At 40.5% G+C, this 18,099-nt stretch overlaps 1 protein-coding gene across 4 annotated transcripts in view; it reads left to right on the forward strand.

Moving 5' to 3' along the window:
• The first annotated feature begins 324 nt into the window (after positions 1-324).
• Positions 325-18,099, forward strand: part of LOC138738503 (protein SON-like) — a 67,182-nt gene continuing 49,407 nt past the window's right edge. For 2 of the 4 annotated variants that reach the window (XM_069888813.1, XM_069888814.1), the window contains exons 1-2: positions 326-468; positions 12,789-12,952. In XM_069888813.1, coding sequence (XP_069744914.1) covers positions 389-468; positions 12,789-12,952 — 244 coding nt within the window. In that variant the 5' untranslated portion in view covers positions 326-388. Of the gene's footprint in view, positions 469-3,447; positions 3,555-12,788; positions 12,953-18,099 lie in introns of all 4 variants that reach the window. The other 2 variants (XM_069888812.1, XM_069888811.1) reach the window with 2 other exon arrangements.

The following is an 18,099-nucleotide window of genomic DNA, read 5'->3' on the forward strand; positions in this document are numbered from 1 at the left end:
TTGGGTCCGGGCCGGGCTTATAGAGTGCTGCGCCGCCTGTAAGGAGTTTGTACGCCCTCCGCGTGGGTTTCCTCCCAAAAGGACCAGGAGCCAACAGTCGAGCCCTCAGTGGCATCTTCTTCCCCGCCGCCACCTGATTCCTGAATGATCAACGAACCACAGACACTGCCTCACTTTTGACTTGACCTGCACTATTTATTTTTTGGTGAGGTGCTCCATGTCAAGTAGGCCCTGTGAGGCAGGCCAAATTTCGTGTCCCATTCAGGTCCCTGTGACGTCCGCCGCTGCGGGGCGATCGGCTCCCCCTAGTGACGGCGACGGGGACCGACGGGGATGGGACCGACAGTTGCATTGTGGGAAACTTTAGGCCACAGGCTGGACAACTGCCATGGCGACCAACATCGAAGAGATCTTCCGCTCCTTCGTGGTGAAGAAAATCAAGGAGATCGAAGACGAGAAGCACCAGAGGTAACGGCACGACAGGTCGTTAGGACCAAATGAGCCGAAGAACTGAAAGCCAGGGTCTCGGTCCCTGGGCTCCGGGCGGAGGCGTGCGGCCTTCGGCGGTCGCCGCTGCGGAGCCTGCCTGAACCCCGAGCGCGGAGACGACGCCCCGGGGCCCGAGCCCCGGCAGGGGAGTGACTCGCCCCGGAGCCCCCGCCCTGGAGACGGCTCACAACGGGGCCGCTGGATGGCGGCAGAAAGATGGCGAATGTTGTCGATGTTTGGCCCGTTCATCCCGCGAGGGGTCCGGTGATGAGGGGCGAGGACGGGGGGGGGGAGAAGCCTGGAGTTGGAGGGGATGGTGGGGGTGGGGGTGAATGAGCCTTGAGATGGAGGGGATGGTGGGGGGGGGGGTGGATGAGCCTTGAGTTCCTTGAGTTGGAGGGGATGGTGGGGGGGGGGGGGTGGATGAGCCTTGAGTTGGAGGGGATGGTGGCGGGGGGGTGGATGAGCCTTGAGTTGGAGGGGATGGTGGGGGGGGGGTGGATGAGCCTTGAGATGGAGGGGATGGTGTGGGGGGGGGGTGGATGAGCCTTGAGTTCCTTGAGTTGGAGGGGATGGTGGGGGTGGGGGTGAATGAGCCTTGAGATGGAGGGGATGGTGGGGGGGGGTGGATGAGCCTTGAGTTCCTTGAGTTGGAGGGGATGGTGGGGGGGGGGTGGATGAGCCTTGAGTTGGAGGGGATGGTGGCGGGGGGGTGGATGAGCCTTGAGTTGGAGGGGATGGTGGGGGGGGGTGGATGAGCCTTGAGATGGAGGGGATGGTGTGGGGGGGGGGGTGGATGAGCCTTGAGTTCCTTGAGTTGAAGGGGATGGTGGGGGGGGGGTGGATGAGCCTTGAGTTGGAGGGGATGGTGGGGGGGGGGTGGATGAGCCTTGAGATGGAGGGGATGGTGGGGGGGGGTGGATGAGCCTTGAGTTGGAGGGGATGGTGGGGGGGGGTGGATGAGCCTTGAGATGGAGGGGATGGTGGGGGGGTGGATGAGCCTTGAGTTGGAGGGGGGGGTGGATGAGCCTTGAGTTGGAGGGGATGGTAGGGGGGGTTGAGCCCAGAGTTGATGGGGGGGGGTTGATCCTGGAGTTGGAGTGGATTTGGGGGTGGGGGGGTAAGAAGCCCAGTGTTGGGATGGTTGGGGAGGAAGAAGCCTGGCGTTAGGATGGTTGTGGGTGGGGAAGTAGATCGGTGTTGGGATGGGAGGGGTAGAAGCCCAGCTTTGGGGTGGGGATGGTAAGCCCAATGTGGGGATGGTAAGCCCAATGTGGGGATGGTAAGCCCAATGTGGGGATGGTAGTGGGGGTTGAAGCCCGGCATTGGGATGGGGGTGTGGGGGAAGCCCAGTGTTGGGATGGTTTGAGGGGGCGGTGGGATGTTTGTTTGGACTCGGGGGAGAAGAGAAGCTTGGTGTTGGATGTGATAGATGGGAGAAGACAAGTTTAGGAAAAAGGTCAGAATTGGAAGAAGTAATGGGAGGAGAACCCTAGTGTTTGAAGGCGTGGGAAGCCAAGGTAGCTGGTGCTGAAGGTTAGGAGGGGCAGCTCGGGAGCTTTGGGTTGAACTTAGATGGAGGAGGTTGGGTGGTGTAATTTGACGTTTCAGCTCGTGGAGGGAGAAGGTCAGTGTTGGGGGGGGGGGGGCAGCAGTGGCAGGAGGTTGATGGTGACTATCTTCATTAATGCTGTAGGGAGATGGGTGTGATTGGGAAACCATGCCACAAGAATGTAGTGTGGACGCAGCAGGAACAATTTATTGGTGTCTCTAATTTGGCAAAGGTAGCTTTTGCAAACTCAGGTTGATGTAGACCAGAAAATCTAGCTGAGTAGAGCCATCCCAGGCATAAATGGACCAGCTAGATGCTGACCAACAGGACCCAGAGGGTTAATCACCAAACTCATTATGGTCGTCAGCAATAGAATTTAGAAGTGAGGAACTGCAGGCCATAGGGCTGATGCAGAGCCCCTAACCTTGTAAGCCTAGTTGCCCAAGAGGTTGCTATATAAATTTGGAATGCATTCAGATCCTGATAGAAAAGTTGAATCTATTGATCACCATAGTTTTAAAAAAAAATAAACATAAAGCATTTTGACAGGACTTTGCCCATGACCATGTTCCCTCAAAATATACTTATTAGCCTACAATCCCTGTACATTTTTGGAGATGAGAGGAAACCCACACAGATGCAAGGAGAATGTACAAACTCCTCACAGCCTGGGTTGCTGGAGCTGTAATAGTATTGCACGAATCACTATATTAGCTGTGCTGCCCCTCATCTGAAATAAAGCTCCTCCAACATTTCAGTAAGTCTTTAGTTTGATAGTAGTTTAGGCGCTTGGGTAGGATTTGAAACTGGAAGGTTCTAACTCGAAGGAATTGGCTGAGTTGCAGCTGACACAGCATGTTTAATGTTGTCTGACATACACTATTTGAAGTTTCATTCCTCTTAATTTTCTAATTTTTCAATGTCTGACTTTTTGGGTATTGTTTATTGCACTGTTATCTATGTGGTTACCAGAACAGAAGTAGGATTATATTCCCTTGTGTGGAGAGATGTTAAGATTCACTAATGTGACAAAAGCTTTGTTTTTATGAAAAAGATATGGTTTAACTGCAACTGGTGAACATTGGAAAATGTTCTGAGATTCATCTAGCACAATTGGTGCTGAAGCAGTATTTGACTGGGCAATATCTGTAGATATCATCCAATTGATTGTTTTAACTATATCAGCAAAGGAATGCCCTATACAGAATTTCACTTTATATACTTTGGTTGGGTTAAAACTAGAAAAATGTAGTTGCATGTTAATATTTTCCCCCTTGATTTACTTCCCATTTGATTAATCGGCTATGTGCTTGCTGCTTCTGGGCTTCTGCCTCATTTGGAATGGTTAATTGGTAGTGCACAGGACTACTCCACTGATCAATTTTCCTCTATTTTTTTTTCTTCAGCAATATGGCAGAGATTTGGAAGTTGGATTCATTTAACATATTGGGGCACCAGTCAATACATGGCTTCAAGTGTTAGACTTATTAAAGGATGAATGCTACAGTTGCTTGTAAGATATTTGTCTGCTGTTGGTAGAGTTTGTGTTGAAATAACGAGCTTCATTGTATATTGAATATTATAATCTTATCATTTCTATTATATGCAACATAATGATGGATATATAAACTTGTTTTGATTTATTTAAATTTCTGCTGGGTATTGATGGAATATTTTGTCCAGATTTCTTGCTGAGTGATAAAGAAAGTGTTCTCAGCTACCCAGAAACCTTTCACTGACTTTAATGGCAATTTGCAATATTTTCTTTGGAGATCATTTTCATTACAATGTTTTCTGCAGTATGTTTGCAACAAGCATGTGCAGAAAATATGGTGGGACTGGTCTATAAGCCACCCAGTAATAACATTACAGAGGCACAGTCAATAAACCAACTATCAGAAGCTCGTAAGAATGGAACAGCAGTTATTGCAGAGGGCTTTAACATGCACTAGACTGGGTGAATCATGTTGGTCAGCAACCTTGAGGAGGACTTCATAGAATGCATCTGTGATAGCTTGAACAGCATGCTAATGAACCTACAAGGGAACATGCTATCTTGGATCTGTTTCTGTGCAATGAAATGGGTACAATAAGCTATCTTGTAGTCAGGGATCCTCTTGGAAAGAATGATCACAGTTTGATCAAGTTCCACATACAAATTAAGGTTCACTGTTCAGTCTAAAGCAAGTGTATTATGCCTAAACTAAAGAAATTAAAAGAGGATGAAGGAGGAATTGGCTTGTGTAGACTAAGAACACAGTCTATATGGTGGGACGATTGAGGAACAGTGAAAGACTTTTAAAGAGGTTTTTATTTTAAAAATATTTTTATTGAGTTTAATGTATAAATCCTACATACATAGTCAACTAATATAAAGGCATATCATATCAAGTGCATATCACAATTAATATGGATACAGTTCACATAAGAAAAAATCCATAATCGTTAATATGAGTTTCTTAAAAATAATTCTTGATAGAAACCCATTGTATCAAGCCTTGATCAACACACATATATATTATCCAATTAATATCGTAATCTCGGACAAAAATAATAAATCAGAATATATCAATTAATCTAAAAAAAAGTAAAAAAAACTATTTCTAATCTACCCCTTTCCTCTAATCAAGATTACAGAAAAGAATAAAATCTGGATTGAATAGTGACTTTCAGAAATCAGACAGAAGTGTTGGAGCGTCCAAATTGCTTAGATCTGCCAGACATGATAGATAATATTCTATGAATGAGCCCCACATCTTTTCAAATTGAAATTTTATATATAATGTTGTATCTAATTTTCTTCAATCTTAAATATGACATTACATCATGTAAGCACTGTGTATGAGTAGGTGAAGATTCATCTTTCCATTGCATTAAAATTGCTCGTCTGGCTAAAAGCTAAAAATTTCTCTTGAGATACAGACACAAGTATATCTGGTTCACGAGAAACACCAAGCAAAGCAATGAATCTTAAAAATCGTTGACAAAGATTGAAAAACATTTTCCCCAAATCTTTCTAAATTGGGACACTCCCAAAACGTGAAACTTCAAAAATTTTACACTTCTCAGAATGGATTGACATCTGTATAAAAACATGAAAATTTAAGTTTAGGCGTGTATTCTGTGTACCACCTTAAACTGTAATAAACCTTGTCTTGTACAAAATGAAGAATCATTAATCAACTTAATTTCCTTTTTACCATATTCTTTTTCAAATTTGACATATAATCTGATATTGAGAAATAGATTTGGAATATGGGCTCAATTTAAAAACATTTTGGTTATAATTGTTTTTTTTTTTTGCTTGCTAGACCCATTATAATCAATCATATTTTTCAACCTCCTGGAGCTGGCGGAATGCATGGTAATGAAAGAAATGGCAGAAGTTATAGTTGACGCTTTGATGATAATTTATCCAAATTCTCTGGGCTCTCGGCAGTCCTGGCAGAATAGAAGATAGCAAATGTCATGCCACTGTTCAAAAAATGATGGATGAAAAAGGCAGGTAACTATATAGGCCAGTTAGTTTAACATCTGAAGTTGGGAAAATGTTTGAAGCCATCATTAAAGAAATAGGAAAACGTGGAACGAATTGGAATCATCTGGCAAATGCAGCAAGGATTCAAACTTGCTGGAATTCTTTGAGGATATATCAAGCCCAGTAGATAGAGGAGAACAGTGGGCGTAATTGGTTTTCCAGAAGGCGTTTGATAAGGTGCTGCATAAAATGCTCATCCATAAAATAAGGATGCATAGAGTTGGGGGTGATATATTAGCATGGATAGAGCATTGGTTAACCAATAGAAAGCAGAGAATTGGGGTGCAGGGGTGTTTTTCTAGTTGACAGTCAGTCCTGAGCAGCGTGTTATGGGTCAGTACTGGGTCTGCAACTGATCAGAGGGATCTGTGTGTGGTGAAGTTTGCTGATGACGCTAAAATGAGTGGAAAAGCAAATTGTTCACAGGCTACAGAGAGTCTGCAGGGAGATTTAGATAGTTTCAGTGAGTGGGCAAGGGTCTGCCAAATGGAGTTTGGTCAGTGTGAAGCTTTTCACTTTGGAAGGAAAAGTGGAAGATCAAATGGCCAGCAATTGCAGCATGCAGAAGGACTTGGGAGTGCAGATACATGACTTGCAAAAATTTAGTTTGCAGGGTAGCAGCCTATCAGGAAGGCAAATGGAATGTTGGCCTTCATTGCTGGAGGGACTGAGTTCAGCTGTTATGCTGCAACTGTACAAGGCATCGGTGAGGCTACATTTGGAGTACTGTGTGAAGTTCTGGCCTCCTTATTTCAGGAAAGATATGCTGGGCCTTGGAGTGGAGGTTCGCTAGATTGATTTCAGAAATGAGGGGGTTGGCCTATGTGGAGAGATTGGGTCATCTGGGACTGTTCTTACTAAAATTTAGAATGAGAGGGAGTCTTATGGAAACATATTATGAAAGGAATAGATAGAGGTAGGAAAATTGTTTCCATTGGTTGATGAGACTAGAATAAAGGAGCATAGCCTCAAAATTAAGGGTAGTAGATTTAGGATGAAGATGAGAAGGAACTGCTTTTCCCAGAGAGTAGTGAATCTAATGAATTCTCTGTTCATGGAAGTAGTGGACGCTACCTCAGTAAATGTATTTAAGATGAGGTTAGATACATTTTTCATAGTAGGGGGATTATGGGGATATTAGCTAGAGATGAGCCTATCATCAGATTAGCCATGATTTTATTGAATGGCAAAGCAGGTTTGATGGGCTGAAAGGCCTACTCCTGGTCCTATTTTTTTTAATGAAAGACAACAATGTTTCTTCAGTGAGTCAAATTGAAGAATTTTCACTGAGGCAAGCAGAGTCTGAAGTACAAGTTATTATTCAGTATACATTTGTATTGAAGGAATTTTTAGATAAGAAAGGAATAACATGCAAAAGTTTTATCATTTTTTTATTAAATGAAAGACAAAAATCAAAAGTATGAAGAAATTAACCTCTACACCTTTTAAAGTTAATTCTCAGTGCAAGGATTACATGTTACGGAAGACCTGACATGCAAGAATCCAACTTTTCCCATAAGGTTTTGAAGATTTTTTTCAAGATGGTAATAATGCTTCATGGTATTCATTAACCATTGGGTGCAGCATATAATTCATTAGTTTAATTATGGTTAGTGTTGGGGTAAACGATGAAAGAAAATGTATGCAAAGCATTATAATATGGATAGCTATAGAAAATGGATAATTCAGACTTGCAGAAAGTTGGCATACAGACTATTATCAGAACCCTTGTGTAACCCAAGGACTTTCTGTACCATTGAGGGTTTAGCAGTAATTGAGGCTTAGAGTGTTTTATTTGTGTGCTTATCATGTAATGTATGACCAAGTTGGCACCTTTCATTTGTTTTAAAGTTGAATCGAGTAGGAAGTGCTGACAACTCGTTGAATATCAGGTGGTTTTAGACCTGTTGATGCTGGAAATTACTGTTTGATTTAGGGGGGATTAATTTAATTCAAATTGTATTCTCGGTTTGCCTCTGATACAGGTTGAATACCCCTTATCCGAAATCTGAAATTTTTTAGTGGTAATATGATGTCACAAGTGGAAAGAAAATTCATTATCTGACCTCACTTTCCCATGTGGGGCTCTGACTCTCTGTCGGTGCCATTTTGGTAACAACTGAGCTCTGTGGTACAAAGAAATAGTGGAAAATGACGAAAAAGCCTGCAGATACCCCCATGAGTAAGAGTGATAAGGAAAAAGAGGAAGCACAGAAAATCAAGCTGTTGGAGAAACTGGACAGGAGTGTAAGTGTGAAAGATCTTACAGAAGAGTGTGGTGTTGGAACGACCACCATCTGTGACCTGAAGAAACAGAAGGTTAAGCTGTTGAAGTTCTCTCCTAAAAGTGATGATCAGAAGTTGATGAAAAATAGCAAAACACTGCATTAAAACTGAAAGTGAAGATCTCGATCGTGTATTGAAGGAATGGATCCGCTAGTGTCGCAGTGAACACGTGTTTGCTGATCATGAAACAAGCAAGGTTCATTCATGATGAACTCAAAATTGAAGGGTACTGTGAATATACAATAGGCTGATTGAATAAATTTAAGAAAAGACAAGGCATTAAATTTTTAAAGATTTGTGACGATGAAGTATCTGCTGATGAGGAAGCGGCGGAGAAATTCATTGACGAGTTTGTCAAGATTCTTTGCTGATGAAAATCTGAGGCCAGAACGAGCCTAATCATGATGATGAAACATCGCCGATTTGGTCTTATTGCCCCAGAAAGATACTAACTACAGGTGATGGGACATCCCCTGCAAGAATTCAGGATGCCAAGGACAGAATAACTGCTGGGATGTGCTAAGGCAGCAGGCATGCTCAAGTGTCAACTTGCTGGGATAGGCAAAAGCTTATGTCCTTGTTTTAAAGGAGTCCATTTCTTACCAGTCCATTGTTATGCAAAAAGGAAGGCACGGGATACTTTTTCTGATGGGTTTCACAAACATTTCGTATCAGCGGGTCATACTCACTGCAGGGAAGCTCTGGACTGGATGATGACTGCAAGATTTTGTTTCTCCTTTTGTTCTGCTCATCCTCCAGCTGAAACTTTCATCAAAAATAATGTTTATGCCATGTAATTTCCCTCAAATGTGACTTAATTAATTCAGCCATGTGACCAAGGCATCCTTAGATCAATGAACAGTGAATATAAAGAACTGCATGCTGGCAGCAGTGCTTGGGTATGGTGAGTATCCAAAAGGAGTTTAGCAGAAAGGATGCCATATATGCCATTACCAATGCTTGGAACACAATGAATAAAGACACAGTTGTACATACCTGACACAACCTCTGGCCCGCAACGGTGATGATGAACAAGGTGGTGATTTTGAAGGATTCCGTATGTCAAGTGAGAATAAAATGTTGTCTCATCGCCTTACATGTGCAAAAAATATACCTTCAGAGTCCGCCAGTAAGCTGGAAGAAGCGAAGACATTTTTAACATGAGGCTCCTGTGGTTCGTTCATTCGCTAGGAGGGTTGGTGAAATAGCCAAAATTGTTCTGCATCAAGGTGAGCAACGATGAAGATGACTTGGTTAACACTGCAGAAAAATTGTGTGATGGACTTGTTGAAGGACTAGAACAGCGTGCATTCATAACTTAACAAGAAATCATATCAGTTTATAAAATCAAAGAGAGAATTCCAAGTCAAAAACCATTGTGAATGACTCTGGAGGAAATATTTGAAAAAGCCATCCAGCAGAATTTTCTGCATTTATCATCCTTTGTAAGCAGAGGTAAGGTTTTTGGGTAAATACTAAACATTTCATGTGAATTTTCCACTTGTGGCATCATGTTGGCGCTCAAAAAGCCGTCGTTTGTTGTTGCTGTTTAACAGCTGATACAGGTCTTCTGCTGATGCTACTGTGTCGCTTAGTTCCAAAATAAAAAATCCAAAATCCGAAACACTTATGGTCCCAGGCATTTCGGATAAAAGGTAACAAGACTGAGCTATTTGAGATGTATTAATAGTCCCCAGTTGTTTAAACTCTTTTTCTTTTCTGCCAATAAATTGGAAACAACTGCTCAAGGTGTTGTGTATAGTTTTACATTGACGAGAGATTAAAAGTGTAAAATAATTTATGAAAACTGTATAGAGTTGTAAAGTTTCTGTCAGTGTGGGAATTATGTAACTGTGATTGAATTATGCTTTATGCATCACAGCCAAGTGAATTAAAGGGTATATCTTACAGGAATTGGGTGACATCACTGTTATGCAGTGTTGTCACCATTCAATGACAATAAAGGATGTGAAATATTACCCTACCACATTTGTTTCATTGCAATTTCATTAAAATGTAATAAGCACTTGAAATTTACTTGCAATGCACATTTGAATTGTTCATTTAATGAACTGTAATAACCCTACGGCTCCTAGAACGCTTCCACCAGCGTTGTCTCCGCTCCATCCTCAACATTCATTGGAGCGCCTTCATCCCTAACGTCGAAGTACTCGAGATGGCAGAGGCCGACAGCATCGAGTCCACGCTGCTGAAGATCCAGCTGCGCTGGGTGGGTCACGTCTCCAGAATGGAGGACCATCCCCTTCCCAAGATCGTGTTCTATGGCGAGCTCTCCACTGGCCACCGTGACAGAGGTGCACCAAAGAAGAGGTACAAGGACTGTGTAAAGAAATCTCTTGGTGCCTGCCCCATTGACCACTGTCAGTGGGCTGATCTCGCCTCAAACCGTGCATCTTGGCGCCTCACAGTTCGGCGGGCAGCAACCTCCTTTGAAGAAGACCGCAGAGCCCACCTCACTGACAAAACCCAACACCCAACCCACCAATTTTCCCCTGCAACCGTGTCTGCCTGTCCCGCCTCGGACTTGTCAGCCACCAACGAGCCTGCAGCTGACGTGGACATTTTACCCCTTCCATAAATCTTCGTCTGCGAAGCCAAGCCAAAGAAGAAACATCAACGGACTTTTGAATTATCTAATGGGAAATTTAATAAAGCATTCTGTTCTTATGATAGCATGTAATAAAGAATTAGTTTTGGTTCACTGTAAACATTTTTTTAAGCAATGGAATTATCATGTATTTTATCCAGAAAAGCTCTTCTGCCACTTTCCATTGAAGGAAAATACATTTTTACTGTTGCATAATTTAGCAACAATAGCTTCCTAAACTCTTCACTAGAACATAATCAAATATTGGCAGTGGCCGAAGAGAGGAGCTATTAGGATGAATGGTTAAAAGTTTGACCAAAGAGGTAGATAAAGGAGAGTTTTAAAGAAAAGGAGGAATGTTAAAATAACTTTCTCAAATGTAATATAGTTTCAAAATTACATGTTCAGTCTTGCCATCTTTGTGTTGATCCAACTATATAATTATTACAGTTGACGGTTTTAACCTGCTATATTAAATCAAGTCGGGAGGAAAAGGAAAGATTTTTATGGTGTGGTAGGAGGTAGCGGGCTGGGTGGGGAGCATTTTTTGGATACTTCCCAAAATCTGTTACTTCAAGCTGATGTTTGTTTGTAGTCATTGCATAAAATCATTGTAATTTTTTATTGCAGAGGGAAATCATTCATCCTCTTGTCAGTTCTGGTTCATGGAAAGAGCGAGGAGGGTTTAATAATCCAATTCCAAATCTATTCTCATAGAATCTGATTTTTCCAAATCTGAATTCCATGTGCATATTGTGTTCATGAATGTTCATTAATTTACAGAAGGATTAATTTTCGAGCAAAAATAAAAGTAGAAGTTGTACTTCGAAAAGTTTGGACGGATTGTACTGATGTGCACGATTCTTTAGAATGGAAAATAGAATCAGAAATTGTGGAAGTGTGCTCGAAGGAATCGATAGTATTAAACCACAGACTTGTGAATTGATTATCTTTAAGCGAAGGAATGCTTGTCCTTTGTATCTCCACTGAAGTTTGCAATTTCTCCATCACTTTTTGTTTTATTGAGAGTAGCACGGAGATTAAAATGGCACATCCCATGCTTACCGATTTTCAGAAGTTCCTGAATTAGAGAGCAAATATTCATTTGATAACTACAATTTAATCCAAAGTCATTTATTTTTAAAATCATTTTCCAAGGATAACAAATAATTTTGAAAATTTCTTGCATGGCAGTAAGCCAGGCCAATTTGCAATAATTGAAAATTTAAAAAGCCAGATGCTGGAAAAGTGAAAATTTTAAAAAAGTTTTTGTTTTCAATTAACAAATCCATTTCTCTCACTGCATAATCCTGTCAGACCTGAGTATTTCCAGCAATTGGGTTTTTTTAAACTAATTTGCAAGAAACTGTAGCCTGGATACAAGAATTTAGAATTTGGTCAGAGTACATGAGGTCTTTGCTGTCTGTGGCCTTGCATTTCCATTTAATTTGCTAACTGTGCTTTGTACAGTTAGCTATACAACAATCATAACTTGTTGAGCAAAATTTTTGCATCAGTAATCCAGGTTTTTTTATACTTGCTTTATTGCAAGGTTATTTCCTTTTTAGAGTTTTTATTGTATGACACAGTATTCATCCATTACATTTAAATTTCCTATTTCAGGGTAAGAAAATGAATCACAAATAATGTTTAGAGGAGCCTCTTACTGTAACTGTCAGAAAGGATTTGAAACTTCCATAACATTTGAAAGTAACTGCATTATATTTGAGTTTTTCCAAATATTCAGTGGTTCAAAGATTGTTCTTAGTGGAATTGCAGGTACACAATCCTTTATCTGGACATCTAAAATCTGGAAAGCTCCAAAAACCGGCAAGTGGGGAGAGAGATGGCAGCGCGAGGCGGGCGAGAGACCGGCAGCGTGAGACGGGATGGGTGGGGGGGGGGGGGCGGTAGACGGCAGCGCGACTGGAATGGGGAGGGGGTGGATACAGCAGCACAATTCAGGTGGGTTTAAATCTCGCTTTCCGAAATCTGGAAAAATCTGAAATTTGGAACACACTATCCCCCAAGGGTTCCGGATAAAGGATTGTGTACCTGTATTTGAAAATTTGAAATGATGTTGAGTGAAGAACTTTTGCCTGCAGTTGAATATTTGTTAGCAATCATATCCAAGGATTATGCTGAATAAGTGGATTGTAGAGAACCAAGCATTTCACACTTTTATATTAACTATGCATTGTGTTGTATTGTACGGATAAATGGTTATTTTGGTACTAATTGTGATATCCGGTTTCAACCATGAAAACATTTGTACGTTTAAGTTGTTCATAACAAGTTTTCTTTACTTTTTCTAGTGGAAAAGTGATTAATGAAGCAAATGGTGAAATTAAAGTGATGGTGGAACCAAAGGAGTCTGAAGATGTGGCTGGTACCACTGTGAACACGCAGGAGGAACAGATTGTAAGCAATTGTGATCAAGCATTATCTGGTGTGGATGAAAAGCAAAGTGATAATCCTGGTGAGTCTCAGTGCGTTTTCTCTCTTATTCCCAATTCCTAAAAAACAGTATATAAACTTAAAACTAGTGGATGCAGCATGCAGTTTCAGAATTCTGTTTTCATTTTATTAGAAGATCTATTTTTCTTTCTCAAGAAGAGGCAACTGCCATCTGGCTCCTCACTTTTCCTGGATTTACCATCATAATTTTTTGTTTGTCTTCATTGAATTGCTGTTTCAGCACGAAGGAGGCCTTGGAGCCTGACCTATTTGCACGTGAGGGCAATCCAACTAATCATAAAATAAAAAAGCTGTCTACCTGCTTTTTACTCCTACCTTGAAGAAAGGGTCTGGCCCAAAATGTTGGTTGTATATCTTTACCTCCTGTAGACATTCAGCCAGCATTTTTGTGTTTGCACAAACTATTTTTCCACCATCTGTGGACTTAGCCAAATTTTAAAAAATGTTGAAATCAAACCTGTATCTACCACTTCTGCTGGTAGATGTCCACCTCCAGTCTCAGCAAACATAAGAAAAGACATAGGAGCAGGAGTCGGCCATCCATCCCATCAAGCTTACTCCGCCATTCATTCTGGTCATGGCTGATCTGATGATCGGCTCACCTCCACCTACCTGCCTTTTCCCCATATCGCTTAATTCCCTAACTACAGTAGGTAGAAATCTATCCAACCGTCTCTTAAATATATTTACTGAGGTTGCCACCACTGCTTAAAAGGGCAGCAAATTCCACAGATTCACCACCCTCTGAGAAAAGCAGTTTCTCCTCATCTCTGTCCTAAATTTACTACCCTGAATCTTGAGGCTATATCCCCTAGTTCTGGTCTCCCTACTAATCTAAACAACTTGCATTCCACTATGTTATCTATGCCTTACTTGATTTTATCTTTCTATAAGAACCTCTCTCATTTTTAAAATTCCAACGGGTACAGTACCAGACAACTAGATCCCTTCTCATAGTCATCTCTTCATTCCTGGTGAACTCCTCTGCACTGCTTACAAAGCCAGTAAATCCTTCCTCAAGTAAGAAGACCAGAACTGCACACAGAACTCCAGATACAATCTCACCAGTACTTTGTAATGTTTCAGCATAACTTCCCTGCTCTTAAAATTAATCCTCCTAGCAATGAAGACCAACATTCCATTTGCCTTATTTGCACCTGCAAACCAATCTTTTGCGATTCATGCACAAGCACTCCCAAGTCCTTCTGCATGGCAGCATGCTGCACTCACTTTCCATTTAAATAATATTCTAATCTTCCACTTTTCCTTCCAAAGTGTATAACCTTGCATTTGCCAACATTGAACTGCATATGCCAGATCCTTGCCCATCACTTAACCTATCTATATCCTCTGCATCCTCGGTACAATTGTCCTCTCAATTTAGTGTTATCAGTAAACTTGGATACTCTACACTCTGTCCCCTCTTCCAGATTGTTTATGTACACCATGAACATTTGCAGACCCAGCACTGACCCCTACAGCACCCCACTCACCACCGATTGCCAACCAGAAAAACACTCCTGTACCCCAACTCTCTGCTTTCTGTTGGTTATCCAATCCTTAATCCATGTTAATACATCAACCCCCAATTCCATGCATCCTTATCTTTACAAGTTTTTTATGCAGCACATTATCGAATGCCTCTATCTGCCACGCTTGTTATATCCTCAAAGAACTCCAGTAAATTTGTCAAACTGGACCTGCCTTTCCTGAATCCATGCCTGGTAGATCCATTTTGCTCCAAATGCCTCACTATTTCTTCTTTAATGATAGCTTCAAACATTTTCCCAACTAGAAATAAGATATAAACCTAAGCAAAGCTGGGAAAAAGACTTAAACATAAAGATAAAGAACGAAAGATGGGAAGAGCTATGTACAGGAACTATGAAGAACACAATAAATACAAGACTGCGTATGATACAATATAATTGGTTACACAGACTATATATATATATCACCCCTCAGAATTTAAAAGAGTGGGACCCAACAATGTCGGATAGATGCTTTCACTGTAAACAAGAAATTGGAACAATACACAATCTGGGCATGCACAAAAATGAATACTTTCCTGGAAGAACTAAGTCAGATATTAAGTAAAATTACAATATACCAAAAAAAACAAAAAAATGCTGGCTTCGGACCTCCACCTCCTAAAGTGACAAGAAGATAAACATGATTAGATTTACTGTTCAAAAGCAGACGACATGACTTTTTTTTGTGTGAAAATGTTGTTTTCTTGTATTTTATATGTTTAATATTTATTTGTTTTAGAAGCGGGTAGGAAGTGGGGGTGGGAGGGTAGGGGGGAGAAAAGAGGGAAAATGTCACCATATTTAATGAAAAACATTTGTACATATTATTGTTGATATGGTTCATAGTGGGATAAATAAAATGTTACAAAAATTTTTTTTCCAAACTACAGATATTAAACTAACTGGCCTATAGATCCCTGGTTTTTGTCTACATCCATTTTTTTGAACGGTGCGATGACATTCACCATCTTCTGGGACCTACCCAGAGTTCAGAGAATTTTGGTAAATTATCACCAAACCCTCTGCGATTTTTTTTTTTCCCCCCAGTATCCTCAAGTTTTCTGACTATGACCTCTTTAGTGATAGCTATTAAATCCAGGTCCCTCCCATCATATCCATGACATCTGTCTTTGGCATGTTTTTTGCGTCCACCACTGTGAACACCGACACAAAATGCAGGTGCTCCTCTACTTATGATGGCTGGATTTACGATTTTTCAAAGATGTGATCATGGTGTTGGTATGACTTTCATTATTGTTTATTGCACAACAGCTGATGGATGCTTTGGCTGGCGCTATATTTTATGATTAATTTTTTTTCAGTGTGAAATAAAAGGTATTCAACATTTTAATTATAAAATAACTTTGTTTTAGATAAATTTGCCCAGCTGTAGGCTATGGTAAGTGGTCTGAGCACATTTAAGGTAGGCTAGGCTATGATATTTGGTAGGTGCATTATTCGACTTAAACCCAGTGTAAGTGGAAAACTCTTATCAGACCATAACACCAACATTAGTAGAGGAGCACCTGTAGTTATTAAAAGCCTCTGCCATTTCCTCATTATCCAATATCAATTCCCCTTCATTTTAACCACCCTGTTGTGCTTTATATAATTATAAAAAACATTTACTGTCCATTTTTATATTTTGTGCTTATCTTTTCTCATTGTCCATCTTCTTGTTGCTTCATGCTTTTGTTTCTTCTTAAAGGTTTCCCAATCTAGTTCTCCACTGCTCTTGGCGACTTTGAACACACGAGCTTCTAGTTTGATGTTTTCCTTGATCTTCTTAGTTATCCACGTCTGACTGCCTCCACCCTTTTCTGTTCTTGCTTTTAACTGGAATATACTTTAGTGGAGCACTGTCCTTCACTGTTTCTCAATTGTCCCTTCATGTAGCCTGTATACCCAGTCTACTACCCTAGGCAACTTGTCCCTCATCCCCTTGTAGTTTCTCTTGTTTAGGCATAAAACATTTGTTTTAGCAACATCCTTGTAAATATACTCTGTACTCTTAATCTTGTGTAGGTGACCAAAACTGCACACAATACTCCAAATTTGTCCTCAATAATGTCTGATACAACTTCAACGTCACATCTCAATTCTACTCAGTACTTCAATTAATCAAAAGCTCTCTTTACAATTCAATCTTGCTTTGACGCCACTTTCAAGGAATTGTGTATCTATTCCTAGATCCCTCTGTTCAACCACACAGTGCCTGACCATTTACTGTGCTATTCCTACCCTGGTTTATCTTTCCAAAGTGCAGCATTTCACATGTTTGCATTAAATTCCATCTGCCATTTTGCATCCAATTTCCACAGCTGGTCCAGATCCTGCAGCAAGCTTTAAAACCTTCCTCACTGTCCACTGTACTCCTAATCTTAGTGTGTGTGTACGTTTCCTGATCTAATTCACCACATTATTATCCTCATTGTTGATGTAGATGACAAACAATAATGGATCCTTGAGACACACTCCTTAACTCTTTCTAGTAAATCTTCCATATCTTCAGTAAGACCTTTACTGATTTTCTTGGACTGTTGTGCCTGTAATCGTATGTTCGTAATATTCCAAATGCTGCCTGTGGACAAATTGCTTTTCTGTTTAAATAGTGCTTAAACCTCCCTCCTTCTGAATACCATATATTAGATTTACTGCTGAGTATCTCGTGTACAGTCTTAAGTTTTAGACTCTTGCACATGTTGAAATATTTTCTTTCTCTTCGTATAAAACCCTTTTTATCAAACTGAGTTCTTTCATGTTTCACTCTGAACTTAATTGTATCTTACTAGCAGCATTGAATTTCAATTAAAACAGGAACAGAAAAATTCTTGTGTTTTTAATCGCACTAGGTGAAAGCAGTGATCAATAGATTGTGGAGGACAATGGCTAATCACTCCAATTCCCTCTTCCCAAACATGGCAAACCATTGCATCAAATCAATCTGCATCTTTCTGTATTTGGGAAATATGCATGTTGTTATTGCAGTGGGTTTACTGTTGTAACAGACTCTCCATTCTGATCAAAATGACATGCAAATAAAGGAAAAATAATACTTCGTAACTCGATCTGAAGAATTTTGTCAGTCAAGGGACCAATAATGGTCTTAATAATTTAATAATAGTAATTTGAATTATTAATAATTTAAAACTTAATAATTTGCCATCATGCCAGTGGCAAGGTCAGTTCATACGTCCAATGCACTTGGTTTCATTATCTTATTTATGTGGAATTCAATGTTTTAAAATCTGCATAGACATGTTTTTGTTCCAATTTTTAAAAAATGAAGTCTGCATTCTGCTATCCGGAATTCAAGCAACTGGCAAAAAAGTCGAGGAAAATAAACTAAAAAGTTAAAACAAATAAGAATAAAATAATCTATTTAAAAAAAAAAGTACGAGTTTAAAATTGTAAAAGTAAATGCTCTCTGAAGTTACACAAAAACCTTTGGTGAAGATGGGAGGAAATATTCAGCCAGGGGAGTGCACTTTGCTTGTAGCAGCCATTAGAATATTTAAACAGCAATAGTATCACCCCAGATGTCTCCTTATCCCTGTTAGTAAGAATCGCCCCTGTAAGAGATTTTATCTGTAAACTTCAGTGGGAGCAGGGGTGG

Source organism: Narcine bancroftii, chromosome 7, assembly GCF_036971445.1.
Source record: "Narcine bancroftii isolate sNarBan1 chromosome 7, sNarBan1.hap1, whole genome shotgun sequence".
In the NCBI taxonomy this organism is placed as follows: domain Eukaryota; kingdom Metazoa; phylum Chordata; class Chondrichthyes; order Torpediniformes; family Narcinidae; genus Narcine; species Narcine bancroftii.